The sequence below is a fragment of the Polyergus mexicanus genome, unplaced genomic scaffold (genome assembly GCF_030449975.1).
Source record: "Polyergus mexicanus isolate NDT 795.1 unplaced genomic scaffold, iyPolMexi1.0 SCAF_17, whole genome shotgun sequence".
NCBI classification, from domain to species: Eukaryota; Metazoa; Arthropoda; class Insecta; order Hymenoptera; family Formicidae; genus Polyergus; species Polyergus mexicanus.
This window is the reverse complement of record NW_027223337.1, coordinates 6,562,942-6,581,969: the sequence shown is the minus strand read 5'-3', so window position 1 is coordinate 6,581,969 and position 19,028 is coordinate 6,562,942. Positions and strand designations below refer to the sequence as shown.

Here is a 19,028-nt window from a genome sequence, read left to right as displayed (position 1 = left end):
TTAATTTTCATGAAAGATTCCGGGCGCCGGACGCGCTCGAGAAGAAAAACACTCGGGCGGAAGATGACTGGACCGTTTATCGAGCGCAGCGCAAAAAGGTTAAATCGCGGAAGAAAAGGTTTTGACGACGAAAGAAAGCGATTTTAAAGTATTATCCCTCGTTAACCCCTCGCGCGTGAGTGTCAGAAATTCTATATCAGCGGGCGATGCATTTTGTGGACAAGTAATGACAGAACTGACAAATCAAAAGTAGCATATACATAATTACAATTTCTTAATAAGTACTCTCTTTCCCGGTAGAAAAATTTTATTAAATTTCTAGTTATATGAAAAAACTCGATCTATATTGTACAATATTATTTATGTCGTAAAAATACGTTATATTTTACGTCATTTTGAGATCATTATCGCGTTAATACATGAAAAATATCTGAAAATGAGTAGTATCTCCAATAAAATTAAGTATAGACAGGCTCGATTATTCTCTCTTTTCGATAATGAGATGTACGTTATTCGCGGAATGAAAAGAGGAACATCAAGGATAACAAGGATAACAAAGCCGGGTTTTTAGATGCTTCCGGCAATATCGGATATTTTCAATCCTCGTTGCGTCCATCTTCCTTTCTGAAAGCTGACGAGTAATCACCGATAAAGCGGTTTAAACGAGGATATCCAACGTGATATCGTATCGATTTTAGGGAATCGCGTAGTGCCACTTGGCTCGTCGAGACGCAATTCCGGGCGATTCCAATGCAACGTGTCCTGTTCAGGATTACAGGATCTATCGAAATCATTTGAAAACCTCATTGACGAGAATTAAAAGGATATAGAAGTTTGTTCGAGAAAAGAATCACGAATTATACGCTGATATGATTAATATTATTATTATTAACTCTGTAAATTTTAATTTAATTTATATAATGCATATTTCGTCTTTTTTATAATAAAACTTTTTATATCTCCTGTCATATTTATTTCGTCATAATAATAAAATTTAGGTTTACGTATCGTTTATGATTCAGGCAATCGATCAAACAGTTATCGAAAAATTAAAATAGAGTTTAGCGCAAATTAATTTATATAAAATGGTATAATTCAAATTTTTCAATTTTATTCAGCCACAAATTTCTGCATCTCTATCATATAAGAGAAATCAATTATCTTTTAACTTTGATTAAATTTCAAAATAGATGTACGATTAACAATTTAGACACATATACCAAGCAATCAGGTGGATAAAGGCTAATATGACTATACGCTAAATAAATGGCCAGTGGATAGGTGAGACAGAGAACGACAAACAGTATGAAACTAATTTGGCCGTAAGTGGCCATTAGATGTGCCCTGAAGTGTGCGTATGGGGAAATGGGAGAAGGGGAGAAGCGCTCGTCAAAATCTCAAAGTAAATCCTAATCGGATTAGCATGAGTCGACTCAACGCCCGAGCAGCTATTGTTCCCAAGTTTCAACGATGGGGCCTTGGGTTCCTTGGAGCGTGCGTCTCCTTTATCCAATGAGCAAACGACTCCGAGTCTTGAGACAGGAAAATTGCAACGACCAAGAGGAAGCGATGAAGGAACTGATGGAGGTGACGCGCGCGACAAAAAATATCGCAGGTATAAGATGTGGTTTTCTAATTTACGAGATAATTTTCTTAATAAGTAGATTGAAATTGCTAGATATCGAAACAATATATAATAACATACGAATAAATATGATTTAAGAAGGCGAGAACGATAATTATAATTAATAGATAACGAAAGGAGTGTAATAAAATAATGATAAAAATAATAAGCAAGAAAGAGATGGCAATACAATCATCAAATATCGCGTCAGGAAGTTTAATCATGATAGGGTTGTTTCACATCTCGCTGTGAGAACGACACATACATAATCAAGATGCAATCGTACACACACTCTCACAATATTCGTGCTCACCTCTCTTTCTCTCTATCCCTCCCTATATATACATATATATGTGTATAGTATATCTCAAAGTGTGGCTCGAAATTAAGCCGAACTGGAACGGCAGACGCGACGCATCGAGGCGTAAAACGAAGCGGCAGTGGCGTTTCGACGCCAATGGTCTTTCGCCTGCGAGATGTATCCCTATTCGATTACGTTCTCCACACGCCCACGCTCTACGGACATTCCCCGAGAAGCCCATCGGGGAACGAGAGCCCGAGATATCCGGAGGACACTAACGCGAGAGCAGATTGTTTAAGTTAGCGACGCGCGACGATTCGGCCGACGTTCCGTGACGCTCGACCGAGTTCTGATTAAAAGAAAATAGCGCCGATCGACCGGCTTTGAAATTTGGCTTTGACACGATCTGCGCATTTGATACGCATTTATTCAACAAACTGGGTTAAATTTTTTTAGCGTAATACGCTTTCAATCGATCGATTAATCTCTTCCTCGACTGGAAATTGAACTTTGCGAATTACGCGCCTCTAATGTCCAAATAGATGAGAAAAATTTCTAATGGATGCGATGAGATCAATTAAAAAGAAGAAGATAGATCAATTATATACTGTATATATTGTAAAATGTTTTTTTAAATAAAGCGAAATGTATAATGATTAATTGTTGATTAATCCGATAAGTAATTTTTTTTTATACAAAATATTCTCAATTTAGTTAATTTAAAAAATATATATTGTCAAAATTATTAATGATATAAAAATTATTTTCTTATTATTTTAATTAAAAATTGAAAAATTTCGCAAAAGAGAAGAGAATTATCTAACGGGCTATATAGTTGGAAACAGTTTAGCGACTTAAAAATCGTTATCATTTTTTTCATATGAAATATTGAATCGTATATTGTTTTTACATTATAGTTTTATTATCTGATACTTATCAACAAATTCTATTTAATAATCTCTTTAATTTTTATAGCTTTTGTAATCATTGAATATAGCCATCCAATGATTTCTACATTACTATACAATTTTATTATATCCGTATTTGTCTGCATATATGTCTGCCACAAATTAAAAAAAAAAAAAAAAAAAAAAACATCCAAAATCTCATCGGTTCTCATCTGAACAGAATCTAATCAGCGACCCATATATTAAATCAACTTAACGATCGATCGATAATCAAATTGGGTTAGAGACTTGGTGAAAGCTTCTCATCGCCACGACATGGAGAGCTCTTCCCTGGAAACCAATAAGGTATTGCTTCGATTCTATTAAGAGACAAGAGCGACGAGCCCATCTTGGACTTTCGGCGCTTCTCAGAAGCCGACTCACGAACTTCCGGTTTTACTGCATTACAAAATCAGCGCGGCGGATATGCACCGCTGACGATAGAAGCTGCTATCGAACTGGGACACAAAGTTATAAATCATTTATTAGAGTTAGCGGATTTGAAGAAGAACAAAATATGTCGCCATCGTTATAGCTAAAAAGTTTTGCGAGCTCATACGAAAAAGGAAGGAGATTACACGAGAATCTATGTATATTTCAGATTCTTTGAATATTGTCAGACTCGCTTTAATTACGCTTATATAATTAAGGTTTGTTCAAAGTTAAATGTTACATAAAATAGAATAAACATATTTATCGTTCATTCAACGTATATATATACATATATATATTTATTGATTCCTACTTCGACTATTAAACATTAATATTTTATTTATATTCCCAACTTTCTCTATCAAAACATTTTCAATATTTTCAGAGCGCTTATGCATAAGCGTGCGTGCGTAATTACGTTTGATTTCGCCTGTATACCGGCACCGGATACTGTTATTTAACATTATAGAAACATGAAACGCTATTGCATAACTTTTTATAAAGTGGAGATTAAACTTTCTGTACAGGTTGACGCGCATCTCATATCGATTTGGTATCAAACATTAATTACTGCATTGCGATATCCGTTTCGTCAAGTTAGTCGCGTTATAAGCGATTATTTTACACAAAGTAAAATAACATCGAATAACACTATTATTTCAACTGTGCACAAAAAATCTCATTGTAATTTATATTATTTCTCATTAGAAAAAATAATTACGAAATAAATATATAATATATATTATCAAAGAGGCAAAAACATTGAAAAAACTGTGCGCCTCGGTTAATATCCTGAACATTAAAAGCCTTTTTATTCAGAATCATATTAATCGCTTTTTTTATTTTCAATATAGTATATACTAAAAAATAATTATATTACAATATAATTAATAACAAATTTTATATTTATATTTCCATTTCATAATAAATTCGATGCACGCAGAAGTCCATCATTATTTGAATGAAAATTTTGTTCGCGCAAAAAATAGAACAAATAAAGAAAATAACTTTATCCGCTTTCACGCAAAAAAAAAAAAAAAAAAAAAAAAAAAATTATCCGAGAATGTAAATTTATTCGTAAATAAGAATTTATTATATTATAATTATACATTAAAATAAAAATTTATTCGGAATAAGATATATAGACTGATTATTTGAAAAACTTTAACTAATTATCTGATAAATAAAAAAATATATTTTAGAGTACTTTCGAGTAAACAAATCATCTTAGAATAAATATGCAAACGAGTAAATTTGTTATACACGATAGAGTTACAATCATGCGTATATTTTTATACTTCTCTCGTTTTGTACATATTATTTCTATTGAAATAAAGAGTACAGGATCAATCGATTATGGCATGTGTTCCTGGTGACGCGTTACAAGCAAACATGAAATTTTTGATTCCATATTATCGATAACTTTGTAAATAATCTAGGAATTTTGTTATCGAGAAAAATTCGACTCGGCGATTTAACAGCCGCACATCGACGGAAGAGCAAATCAAACTACAGACAAACCAGCCAATCGACGGTACTTTCAACATGATCGTTTGCAGAGGATTGCTTTCAATGGTCGGCTGATTGTACGAGTGGTCGCTCGATCTCGGATTAACGACCATTCTTGGGACCGATTCGTCCAATCGCAACGACAATCGACATCGAGTATCGGCGGCCAGTTTCGCCGAGTTTCCTCGGTCCGACACAATTTTGTGAAAGTTTAACGAGCCTCGAACTAGATCCCGCGCGAAAAGCCCAAGTTTCCACTCTCGAAAAACGAGGATGGTCCATGAGTTCAGATATCTCAGATTTATATTGTGACGAGAGAGAAAGAGAAGAAAAAAAAGAAAGAGAAGAGAAGAGCATGTCTGTTCGTAGGTTTCGTATGTTGTCCAATAATCGAGATGCTATCACGATTGACTGCAAACAGTCGTAAACTGCAATCGCGAGTGCGTCACCGTATTTTCGGATATCGACGATTATATCCCCGTGAAGAGGATTAGTTTGAGAAGTATATTTGGAAAATGATTGATGTGAGAAATAGAAACTTCGTTTCTTTTCTATTTGAATTTAATTTGTGTTCGCAACTAGTTTTCCATGAAAAGATCAACGTTTTATCTCACATCAAATAAAAACTACCAGATCGAAAGTATCTTGAGATTCATCACGTCACTAAAAAAAGTTATTCCGTTCGTAACTTTCATTTATCGGATAGTCGGGATATCACTGTAACTGATCGTTCTGCAAATAGTTGTCGACTATGATTGTCATTACTATACTATTATGTTGTCGTACTCCGAATACCAATAATTGTATAATAAATAAAGAAATTTTCGCTTGTTTAGGATGCAATTCTTGCATCGTAATATTTTTCTCAATATCAATTTTTCAAAAGTTTTGTTACGATTTAATAATAAAAATATATCTAATGCATCTCTATTAAAACATTTCATTATTGTATTTAATATAAATATTTCATAATTGTCAAAGCAATAAATTGAATTAAGTAATTTTTTAATAAGTAAAAAGCATTCAAGTAATTTTTTAATAAGCAAACCGTTTTGTGAGACTAGCAACAGGAAACGCATGCAGAAAATAAATAGTAAATCGTGCAAAAAGGATAATTCGAGCATAATTTTTGTGGAAGCTTAACGAGCCTTGAGGTAGTTCCGCGTGAAAAATTTAAGTTTTCTCGTGAAAACAACCAGGTCAATTTCTGTAAATTACTATGGATATGCAAATTACTATGAAAAAGTTACTACGCGTACTTTTCATCCGCTCTATATCCGTGATAGCAATTATGAATGCAAGCAGAATTATAAACTGCGTATTTCGGTATTTTAAAATATATTGTATATGACTGGATTAAAATTTAAAAGATATCGGCAACTTCTATTCCAAAGACCGTAAGAGTATGCGCAAAATGGTTCTTGAATTTAATGGCAAATTTTGAAATTAATAGATCAGTGATAAAAAATATGCATGTACCGCCTAGCATGATAAATCAAATAATTCGCCTTTGGTATAAGCGACATTTTCAAACGAACGTCAATCTAACGAGAAACCTGCCGTAGCGATTAAGGGCGACGTTTACTTACCGATAACGGTGAGGTTAACTTTCAAGTTTCTTGTCGGCGAGTTCCGGAAGTCGACCCTACACCTGTAAATACCCTCGTCACTTTGCCGAAGGTCCTGAACTGTCAACTGCGCCGGTGGGTTCGCGCGAAAAGATGCTCGATGGCCCCAGAAATGCGCAGCACTCCATAGTTTCGCTTTTCCAAACTGTCGACTTCTCGCATCGTAACTATAACAATAATCACAGAAATGTATCATTAAAATATAATTTGAAAGAAGATTGCATAATATTTAATTCTCATATGTAGTCTATTATTTGATAACAGTCGCAAAGCCACCAAAATTTAAAAATTATAGAATAGCCGAAATATTAAATTAAAAAAAAAAAAAAAAAAAGAATAATATTCATCGAAAGAGTATTAGCTTATGTCCAGCATATAAAGCGTCAACTTCTCAAAGCTAAGCATTATTAAAGATTTACGCTGTTGATTTAATGCGCAACAGTATAGGAGTCCAAAGCGAGTTCTTATCGCGGAGTACACCGCGCTTACAGTGAGAAGCCTGTTTGCGACTGATATACTTCGTCTGGCTCGGCCTCGAGTTTCGCGGAGTGTCCTCGGGCCGCGCATACAAATCACGGGATTACCGCCGCGAAATATGTCCGCTCGCGGAGTTAAATACCAGCAGTTTCGCGTGTCGCAAATCGCGACAGCAAGTCGCGTAGTTCGCGCTGCCGTCCGCCGCACGATATTCGCATTTGTCAGCCAGGCGAAAATTTTCCTCTCCGGAATAACAGACGAGTTATTTTAAAATCTTTCCTTGCGCGGGCCGAAAAAGAGCGAACGAACGTGGGAGGACATGGAGGGCAGGCTAAATAATGCGGGTTAAGTCGGCCAGAGGGATGAGAGTTAACCGGAGGAACGAATGGCCGACGACTAAAGTACGACGAACAATACACTCTTGGGCCGCTCTTATCTGGCTTCGGCCAATTTTTCACCGAACTTTTGCAATTCGTCATAGTCGAGGAGCTCGCGGGAGGCGAGAGTGGAGAGGCGATTCTCCCCCATCCCTCTCAAAGTCGTCCGGGCTCGAGACGACCCAATACAGACCGAGAGAAGTGCACTCGACCGAGAGAGTCGGATAACCTTTTACTTCTCAGATCGGAGCTTTCCATGGAGGCGGTTTTAGGTCTTGCTAAAAGAAAAGACCGATACGTAATATATCATTCGCATTATACAATTACGATGTCGTACGATTTACCGGATAATCTGATGATCCGATTTATCGATTTTATATCTTAAAAACTGCTCTCTTTTGTTTCAAGTTTTCTTGTTGTATATTTCAGAAAAATTTACGTAGATATTACGACATCTGCAACATTTTCAAACGCAAAAATATTAGATTCCGTTTATGAAAACATACAAACGAAAAGTTTCCCTTATTCCTTCCAAGATATTCTCCGTTCCTATGGCACGAAGATCAATTGTGACACAGGTGCTGTATCCTCCATCCCCCGTGCCATCAATTATCATTGGCCCGGATCGAGTGCGCTCGAACTTAAGTTCGCAAGTCTAATCGGGGAACAAAATGACGACCAAGTTGGCACGATAAGACATTCGCGCCGTCGATCGTGCCTGAGCGTCGACAAGGACGCCCGAGTTTCGCTTCTCCGAGTCAGCTCTCATCCACGCGCGGCTCATTCCCGTTCTCGCGAGGACAAATTGCCAAGACAAATTGAATAGGTTTTTAATGAGCGCGATGATTCGTCGAACAGCAGGCCCGAGACCTGCTCAAATTCACCGACATAACGTAGCACGAGATGCAGCGCGACGCTGCGGCATCAACCCCGCTCGTCGAGTTTCCGTGATTTACGCGGTCTACGTGAAATTTAAGGGGTCCGTGAACACACGTCGACAGTAAAAAGGTCTAATTGCGACGGACGGCTGTTCTCTCCGAGGCCGGGCGAGTAAATCCCTCGTGGAAAATTTTATTTGCGAAAGTCGGCCACACGTTGTGTCGCGCGGATAATTAAGCGTGAGGGCGAATGCTGTTGGCGGAACGATGTTGAAAAGCGCGGCACTGCGTATAGTTGTATCGAATCATTCCGCTCTAAATAGAAAACGCACGTCGCGACACATTTAACTCTTTGTTGTAACATTATTTTTGCAAAAGAGAATTGTATTTTTTTTTTTTTTATATATTTCGTATGTATGTAGCTGTGAAACTTATATTTTATTATTTCAAGATTTAAAATATATGTTTCATATAAAAACTTCATATATATAAAATCTATAAATTCGCATTTAATAATAACAATTCTTTTATAACTAAGTTATTAGAATAGTTTTTATTCCATTCACTGAATTATTTTATTCCGTTATTCTATCAATTCATAAAATGTATGGAAAAACATAAATATACATTTATAACGCAGGAATAAAATAATGGAAAAGGGAAATTGTTATATTTGAAGAGATAATGAAAATTGCGGAAAACAACGTAAAACGTGATATTTTATGAAAATCAAATCCATTTTATTAACAGATTTGTTGTCATATAAAATGAAAAGTTAAAGAAAAATCGTATAATCTACGTGAATTGTTGCGTGTAATTTGTATACATGCATTACATGAATGTGTACGGAGAATATACTTTTTATATGGATAATGTAAATTAATATGTCGGGACAATTCTACTGATTAACATAAAATAATGTGAAAATAATTATAATTATAATATTCGGAAATTTGTCGTATTTCAGAATATGTTACAAACATTTTTAAAATAATTATCATTCAGTGAAATTTTAATTAATACTGTCAGCTATTTATTATTGCCGCTGTTAACAGCAATTGCATGCAATATAAAGCACGTCACGATCGCATAAATTCTGTTATGCACTTCGACTGCGAAAATTTTTCCATGGCATGCTTCACGTCCGGATTGTTGAAACTGTATTATTAATTTTGTCCGATTGCAATTCATTGCGCTTTGAAAAAACTTTTCTCCGTCGTGCGTTTTTATTCCACGAGAATTACAAGGGAAATTAATTATTTTTAGAAGAGAATATAAAAAAATGCCCTCCACATTTTTCTTTTCCCTTAATCGTTCAAAAAATCAGTTTACATTAAATGTGTTTCGTGATCTGTGCGCGCGCATGCACATAAGCATACAAATTATAATATATCTATAATATAAAAAATATATTAAAATATTTTTTTATTTAATTTTCCAAATAATATAAAACAGTTGAAAAATCAAGTATAGAAATAAAAAGGAAAATAGGATGGAAAGACTGACAGAAAAAAAATGGAATAAGGAAAAGGTGGCAGATGGTCTCTAAACAAATTTAAATAATCGCGGAGTCCCGTCCGGAAGCTGTGCCGGCATCGCCAGTCTAAAAGAAGATCTCTCGTGAATACGGGTAGCGTTGGCAAAACGAATGTAGCGTGGAAAAGGACGGAGATGGGTCGTAAGGGGGACTTAACCACTCTCGGGACTCTTAAAAAGAACTTAACTTTGCGCATAAAATTAAGGCATTGTAATTGCAGACGGCGTCGCCGCTGCGGCTACGCATTTCTTCTTTTTTTCCAGACCCTTCTTCCTTCCGTTATTTTCCTTCGACTAACTCTCTTCCTTTTGAGGCTCTCCAGCCCTTTGAAACGAACGACCAATAAAGGATGAAATACCAATTTCGTCCCCTTCTTTTATTCGACAATAAAATATTTATAATTTTCTCCAATTAATTTCGTCGCGCGCAATATCAGCAATGATAAAATCATTTTTGTGTGCGTGTCGGGTGATTCCATTGGAATTATTATTATATACAGCATGCAGAATATGTCAAATATATCAGAAATTGCTCTCTGCACGATTTTTCTGTAATAAAAATTTCATAATCTTTTTTCACAATTTTCTATATCAATATTAAATACAGTATATGTATGTAAGATTAAATTTTTTTAATTATCAAAATTTGTAAACTTTGTCTAAAAGATATGTGTTGAAATAATTTTTTATCAGCAAAAATGATTGGATCACCAATTCCTTTTTATTTATGTAACTTTAAAAAATTAAACGCCATATTTGTATTAAAATTCAGTTAAAGTAAAACTGACTTGTGTGGAATTGCATTGTAATAAAATTCTATGTCTACCCTTGCTTCGAATTAATTTTCATTCAAGTTTTACGAGCGCGCAGTTTATATTATCCGAATAATCGCGTAATAATTCGCTACTTTTCTACACTATTTTATTCGCCGGCGGATAAATAAAAGCGCAAAAAATTAACACACCGCGAAATGGCGTATCAAACGATGCTGAAATAAAGTGTAATTATCTTGCCAGTTTTCCGTTTTGTTGTTCCTGAAAATCACGCCTGTTGTGTTTTCATTCGGAAAAAATGTAATTTTCCCGAGGATAATCTTGTTACATTTCGCATTAACCATGATGACCCTCTCGGACTACGATGATAAAATGATTTCTAATTACGGCGGATATGCAAGATGGAGATGTGCAGCGTCGCGTTCAGTTTGAAAACGCTTTACCGATTTTAGACGATAGCTCCGTATCAAAATGTAACGACTCCGATCGGATTCGGGACATTTTCGAATCGGACATGATACCGTCGCGCGCGTGATTTTCCATATCAGCCTATTTTGATTTGCTCGAAATGGTCGTCGATCATATAATGCCAGTGCCTATTTCAACCTCTTGTCGTTTCCAATCTCGCCGTATTTCTATCGTTGCATCCTTGTCCCCTGAATATCCCGTAGATGGTCGACCTATCGCCGTCGTTATCCCTCTATTCAAATATCATCGTGAAACCACCACGTTCCGTCATTATTCTTCCAAATGGAATTCATGCCGCGGCATAATAGGACAGAGATATCAATCCGATCAACGAATATAATATCCGATTACACAGCCGCAAACGGCTGCCGCCCCCCACGATGGCTCTTGGCGTATATATGCGTCGAATCACGCGGTATCAGATTCGCGCCGTATGTCGGTCGATACTCGAGCAAAAAATCGAGAATCGGCTCAGTTTGCGCGCGAGCTTCCGGTATCTCTCGACGGTCGCTGACAACCCTACAGATCGCGGAAAAAGCTCGCTCGAAAGCCGAGCGAACGATCGATTGGCTGAAAGGGCGGAGTCCCTTTCATTCGTGTTCCATGTAGTGAACCGCAGCTGAACCGCCTGCGGTTGAATTCTATGTCTATAAATAAACATTCCGTGCGCACAGATCGATATCCAGTGTTTATAAATGATTTAAAGATTTAGAGAAATCAATAGGGTCGAGTTTCCGAACGGATGCCCGATTAAATCTTTGCCAAAAAGCGAAACTAATATTTAAATTAATTAAATTAGTTTATGTGAGTAAAGTTTTGTCAAAATGTTATTAAAAAAAAAAAAAAGATATCTCATATTCAAAGAATTTATTTATATTATCTACGCCAGACGTAATCGCCAGAGATGACACAAGCTTTCAATCGCGATGCGCTTCAAAGCCTGAAAAACCCTCCGTTCAAGGCCGTATTTACGAACGTGGCGTTCGCTCACAATGCCGCGAAATAGCAAACATCATCAACGTCGATTTAATCTCCCTTCGCGCCGCGATATGAAAGAATCTGCGAGCACGGCGGGCGCGTAATAAAAGAGGACGATGGGAAAAAAGATAGGGCGGAAGGAACGACGGCGGAGAGGAGAAGTATTGGTGACAAAGGAGCATGCCGCTGTTGCTGCGCGGCGAGAAGAAGAAGAAGAAGAAGAAACATAAGGGGATGATCGGAAAGAGAATTTCACAATGCGCTCGTTCCGAACGATTCCGGAAGACGGATGATCGTCCTGTATCGACTATCCATCGGGCTTCCATCGATCGTACAGTTTCTTGCTTAAGGGATTCCTTGGATACTTTATTTGGGAAAGTCAGCGGTCGTGTAAGTGATCCACCTGCGAATGCGTTGAAATTCACGAATCGAATCAACGTTGCGAGCTGATGTATAACGTATCGATCTGGCGTAAGTGATAAAGTGTGAATTGAAAATTAAATTATCTCCAAAGGCGAGAAACGCGCGCGTTCGCCTTGATGAGTCTGACGAGGCGTCGACTGTTTCTACTGCTACCGTGGTGCGGAGAACGTGGCGGTTCTAACGACGATCAATATTTACTGTCTTATTTGGGTTAATTTGCCGTACGATAGTTACTAATGAATATTATCTAGTCTGATAGTTGTTTACTTTCAGAATATAGATTGCATATTTGCAAGAGATGCGCGCAAAGTTCATTATATATGCACCCACAGAAAAGATTTCCGGATCTAATGCTATTACTCTTCAATCTATCATAAAATAGGATCGATATAGCGACAATCATATTTATTATTGAAAAAGGAATATTTTAATCTTAAATGGAAAATTCTTAAATCTAGAATAAAATGCTCTTGGTGCTATCCCTTTAATTTTCTCACAAAGATGAAGATGAAAATTTGTAGCGATCTAACATCAAGTTATTCTAAATGCAAGAATATATAAGCTTAGATTTGTATATGTTACTCTTGTCTCAAGATAGTAAGACAATCTTATTTAATTCGAGAGAGAGGAAAAGGAATTATCGATTTAATTTTAAAATTGTTTTATTTTTATACCGCATAAGGTTGTGATACGATTAAATATATCAAGAATATTTTTTGTCTCGTTATCAGAAATCCTTTCTGAGAGTGTGCGAGGGTTTTCTGTAAGTGTTTGGTAATTAAAGAAATAGATTCAAATTTGTGCTTTTGCAACCTGTTCCTCCTTAATATATTTATTATTTATTCTTTCAAACTTTTTTCACGCTTATAATAAACAAAGGCTAGAATGCATTAAATGCAAATCTAGAAATGTTTCCCATAAAATTGATAAAATCGGAGAAAAATCTACGGATGAAAAGAGTCAGACGAACGACATTCGAGTAAATTGATCGAGATTGAAAGGTAAATGGTAGACTAGAGAATAAATACGCGTCGCAACGTAAAGAAATTTCCGGGCGTTATGATTGGGCTAAGTTAGCAGCAGGTGCAGAGAAGATTGTATGTGCGACAACGATGTTCGACGAACACGGAGCATAATTCTATCGCATCGGGGAATGTTGAATGGATGTTCGAATCGAATTCCAACCAAGATTGCGGCGCGGCAGTCGCACCAGACAATTGGCGGGTCTATTTACGACGTCGGTCCGGGAACGCATCGAATTGGAACTAGAATTATTGTATTAAGACGGCAACGAGAATGTATGACGCACATTGTCCTTACAAGTAGCGATGTACTAACCAGTGCTAATGGAAAAATCATATATAAAGCTTGCGAGTCTACTTCTCCTCTTTTCTCCCTAATTTCCGTCCACTTTTTAAAACATGTCAGATAAGTGAAAACAATAACGAGAAAGAAATGCTAAAGAAAAAGCTCGAATAATATTCCAGCTACATCACTGCAAATCGCGGTTTTCTTCTTAATTGTTCTTATTTGCATTTCGTGTATTTAAGATGAAACGAGCGCGACTATACAAATGCAGTTTTTTTAAAGATAAGAAAGAAAGAACAATGAGAATACTAATGCAACTGATTGTGAGAAGAGCAGGCCTCATATCGGCATGTAAAATCGTACTTTTTTACAAGTTGCGTAGCAAGTTTTCATGAAACACGAAAAAACGAGTTTAATTTACTTCGTGAACTTTATGTAATATGAAACAGTTAATCTAGGAAACATACTTTTCCTGTGAGGTATATATCACGTTCTCCGTTTTTTTTTTTTTTTTTTTTTTAAATTGGCGCGTTCATTTACCAAATCACAATTAAAAAAGTCAATGAAAGAAGAAAGTTTTTTCTCAAATTTTCGCACACAGAAAATGTCATATAAAAGTGCAGGAGCGTCGATACTACATAGATTCAATAAAAGTCCTTTTCTTCTTATTTTAGCGTTTATCGAATCGCTCAAAATATTAAATATTTTCTTTGAAAAAACGAGTTCGAAAAGATGAAAAGCTCGGTAAATTAATCAAAATGCAAATTGTCGCAGAAGCGTCTAGAGAATTTTATGAATAATATAATAAGTATCTCTAATGGCCACGTCTTTCCGTTAGTCGCAGCCTTTGTGCGAGGGAATGTAACACTAAGTCACGTAAATAGAGATGAGTTTATTATCGTTTAGAAGTGCTCTTCTCGTAAGACTACTACAATGGCGTAATTTATACGTAAATGTAATTAAACTGATACATACAAACATAAATCGTGTATTATTACGAGAGAATATATGCAGAAAGAACGAATTCCTGCGATCCTTCCAATTTTTTTTTTACGCGCAAACAAATGCTAGTATATTATTTAATAAAAATTAAAATATTACGAATATTGCGTTAATAACAATATTTAATTCTTTTTCTTCTAGGATTCTTAATTATATATTTTTTCTATATTTGTAACATGTAGATATATTTGATGTCACTCAATATATTGTTCTTCCAATTCAAAAATTAATAGTTTTATTAATAATTTTTCAATTTTTTCATATTCTTAATATAAGTTATAACACCGAAATTAATAATATTGAGATAAAAAACAAATGTGATAATTGTATCAATTTATCAATATACAACTATTATACGCATACTGAGAGTTTACCATATAATTTCTGGTTAGTAACGTGGTAAGAGGTATTTCTCAGATGTCTTCATCTTTAACGAAAGATTAAATTGTTAATTTAATTTGTCTGTCACTGTGTTTCGAGAAAAGAATCCGTCGCCGGGATTGGTCGGGAAAAATTTCATATCACTGCACAAATTTCGCATTAGAAACGCACGACTGTTGAAACGAATCGCTCCCTCTCTCTTTCTCTCTTCGCAAATTAATCAAATTAATGAGTTACCGAGAGGCGAATTTTCACTTGGTAGAACAAAAGGAGCACGATATAAGAGAGACGAAAGGAAAGAGCGACAGAGAGAGAGAGGAAACGATGGTGCGAGTTAATATACACGAGTGCATAAGAGAATAGTACGCGCGACAGTATTCGCTAATTAATTACTTATGAACTATATGTGACTCGCTGTGAAAAAATTCACATGTTTATGCAAACTATACGCTTACATTTTGAGAGAGAAATTTATTACAAAAAGCGGCATTAAACCTGCGCCGACGTTCAGTTGCTATGACAAGATTGTTATTGGTTTTGCCATCTCGGCTGCTGGTTCATGTTATGCACATTGTCGTACTAATTATCATAATGCGAGAAACACAAAGCGAAAATTTTTCTCCCACAAGAAGATATAAGACTCTTGCAATGTTTTTATCAGTTAAGTGCATATTTTAAATAAATGTGTATTTTTATTAAGAGATGAATTATATTTTCTCAACAAACTATCAATATTTTGTAGCAAATATTAATATTTATTAATTATTAAATAATTAATATCTCTCCCTCTTATCGTTTGTATAATAAAACTTTAAAACTTTAAATAGCATCATAAAAATAAAAATTTAATGAAAAAAAGAAATTAGTATTATACAAATACAGAGAGCAAGAGAAGGAGAAAGAATATGACTATATGTATTAGATATTGTTACTTATCGATTATTCAATAAGAAAATACAGATTAAGTAAAAACGTTTCTCTCTCTCTCTCTCTCTCTCTCTCTCTCTCTCTCTCTCTCTCTCTCTGTCTGCCTGTCTCTTTATATACAATGTGTTCGAAAAGTCTCGGACCAGCTGTTTTTCTCGGAAAATACGCATCGGATAAAAAAATTTTTGCAACAAAAGTTGTATGGTTTCGAGGGGGCCATAAAATGATACCATTGGTTTGACCTTGAAGAGTTATTTGAAGGTCACATGAAGATCACATTTAATGTTTTAAATGGAATACTATATTTTTTATTGCATATTCTTGTATCTCATCTTGAGAGCTTTCCAAAACGCTATGATAAAGTATTTTTTCTCATTAAGTACTTTTTAAGTTATTTTATATCTTATATTCTGAGATATTTTGATATAAAAAATAAAATATTTCGTAAAACATTTAGTTTTCAATAACTTTACCGTAATACTTTTATATACAGAATAATGAGACAAATCAATTAGTATAAAAAAATAATTGTTTTTAAAAAAAGTATGTAATTATTTACAATGTATTTTTTGAAACAATTATTTGTTTCTTTTTCTTTTTTTTTATATATACTTGTGCTTCTGCAAATAGAAGAAGAGAGAAATAACGTGAAAAATAAAGAAGGAAAAAGGAAGCAGAGCAAAAAGCGAGTTTTCAGGTGAAAGGTCGCTTTAAAGGAATGTTGAACGGAATGTTGGCGTCCCGTTTATTGTCAAGAAAAACAGCGAATCTCTCTTACCCTCTCGAAAGGTGAATAGGAGACGACATTGAACGTGTCATCGTCCAAGAATGACAAAGGTAGCGCGAATCGTTCCAAGTTACGAGAGAAATGATCGTCATTCGGTAATGGCGACGCGGTCGACGAAAACAAACTGTCTCCATTTCTGAGGAACGTATCAAATTTTACTGTCGCCAATCTTAACGTTTTGACAAAAGAAACAACTGAGATTCGGTAAGTTATGTTGTAAAAAAAATGTTATGATAATTTTCTAAAAATAAATTTGTCGATGTAGCGACGATTATATTAATATAAAACAATTATATATAATTTATTAATGTAACAATCGTGTGTAAAATATAAAATATATAATTATTGAGTTTAAAAATAGAAATTCTAATTTATTTATATGTTAATTAATTTCTATAAATATATAAAAATATTTTATTCAATATTTAATGTATCTGTTGCATTTTAAATAACTATTCTGTACGCGTGCAATAATAAATTAAACATTTGGTATTATTATGTTATTTTAATAATTATATATAATGTCTCTATATAGACTTCCAGGGACGCATTGTGTATTTGTAAATTGTAATGATTCTGTTAAACTTATTATCTTGTTTTATTATCTTGTCTCTGTGGCTTAAATTGCACAGACTTGCTTAGTTTGTTCTTAAAATTCGATTACTGCTATAACTGTCGAGCTCAGGAGCCACGTTCACATAAAGTCATTAATTCAGGATTACATCAAGATTCGGATTTCGAAGTTGCGGACCAAAGGAAGGAAAGATGAGATCGCATTAGCTCGTAATAGCAGCGTTTGAAACTCAATCGAACACGTTACAAAAAGCAGCGAGGCAACAACAAAAAAATAGAGCATCTCTTTTGTATCGTGTATCCAAGAACCATCAGCGCTCGATAAAACGCGTGACTTTTGCTTTTAAAATAGAACAAGAGTGCAGTTCGGGTTTCACGTGAAATATCGCGTGCAAACCTATACATGCAAATGTGTATGTATGTGTGTGCCTGTGTTACCATTGATTCTATTGTAAAATCTTGCGTTCTGTACTATTTTTCCCATCATTTCACCGTGGTTAAAATACTCGCGGCGAAAACAGAGAATAAACACGTTTGAATCCTTGCCAACTGTCCATTTCAACAGCGCTTGTGCGTTTAAAAAAAATATATATATATATATATATATATATCAGTCGTGACAAAGCGGCGCTCTGTCAGATCGCGCACGAAGCGCAGCATTATACGAGAGTGAAAGAATCGATTTGACGTTCGCGAGCGAATTGACACGCGCTTCCGTAATGCGCGTGTCAAGCCGGTTGCTTTTAACATTTATCGACGAGAAACGCGGCGAAAAAGTTGACAGCGTGTCTCTTTTTTTTTCCTCCAACTTCTCTGTCAACGCATTCGAAACGTCGATCGCATTTTCTGAAGAATCGCTGACGCATACGTCACCGTCACGGTCGGTTTACGATGAGAAAATAGAGCGCGAAAAATTGTACGTTAACTTCCGTAATATTTGCGTATATCTTCGAAAAGGGTGGAATTTCGAAAGGAAGAGTTCTCGCGCGTAAATCAAACTGTCGACTTTAAACTTTTAAAGTTTTAACTCTTAACTGAAAACTCTCAATTCGCGATTTTTCATCTCTCGACTCTTAACTCCCTCTCGTGCAACCGATTAACTTTCGAACTCTCGTCTCGTTTCGAACGCGACTGCCGTCCGACTTTTCGAAACGTCGATTAAAAAGCTCGCAAAGTTAATGGGCGCGAGACGCCAATTCAAATTTTAACGCGCATCGACGAAAGACCGACGCGATACGTTCCGCGAGCGCGCGCAAATAGGTCGCTGCATCATTTGCGATCGTGGGGGGAGAAGGAGGGGAGGTTCGGGAATTAATTTCGTACTGAGCGGCCGAGGGAGAGGGGGTAGTTATGATATCGCAAATTGCAGATATTTGATACGATCGTGGACGAGCAATCGTATGATTTATCGAGCGCGCTGCAACGCGCATAGTATCGGCTGTATTCCAGGGATTGACATCATTTATTAGACGTTGGAAACGTGCGCGCGGCCGTTGGAAACCGCAACGATATCGCGATCGTGCGGCCGTAAACGACGAGGTCGTCGACCGGCGGACGGGGGTCGATCGGTCGCCGTATTCATCTGTCTGGTAGTTCACGGTGAATCATCGGAGAGCGGGGCGCGGTTTTCATGTCCCTACGACCGAATACGTTCTCTCAGTTTATCGCTGAATCTATGCTGTTCGACGATGGTCACCGC

At 35.9% G+C, this 19,028-nt stretch overlaps 1 protein-coding gene across 4 annotated transcripts in view; it reads right to left on the bottom strand.

Annotated features, from left to right (window-relative positions):
• The window catches only part of LOC138940677 (nephrin), a 224,172-nt gene that overhangs the window by 135,901 nt on the left and 69,243 nt on the right, over window positions 1-19,028 (bottom strand). For all 4 annotated transcript variants that reach the window (XM_070309785.1, XM_070309787.1, XM_070309784.1 and 1 more), the window contains exon 4: window positions 6,403-6,608. In XM_070309785.1, the coding sequence (XP_070165886.1) occupies window positions 6,403-6,608 (206 nt within the window). The remainder of the gene's footprint in view (window positions 1-6,402; window positions 6,609-19,028) is intronic.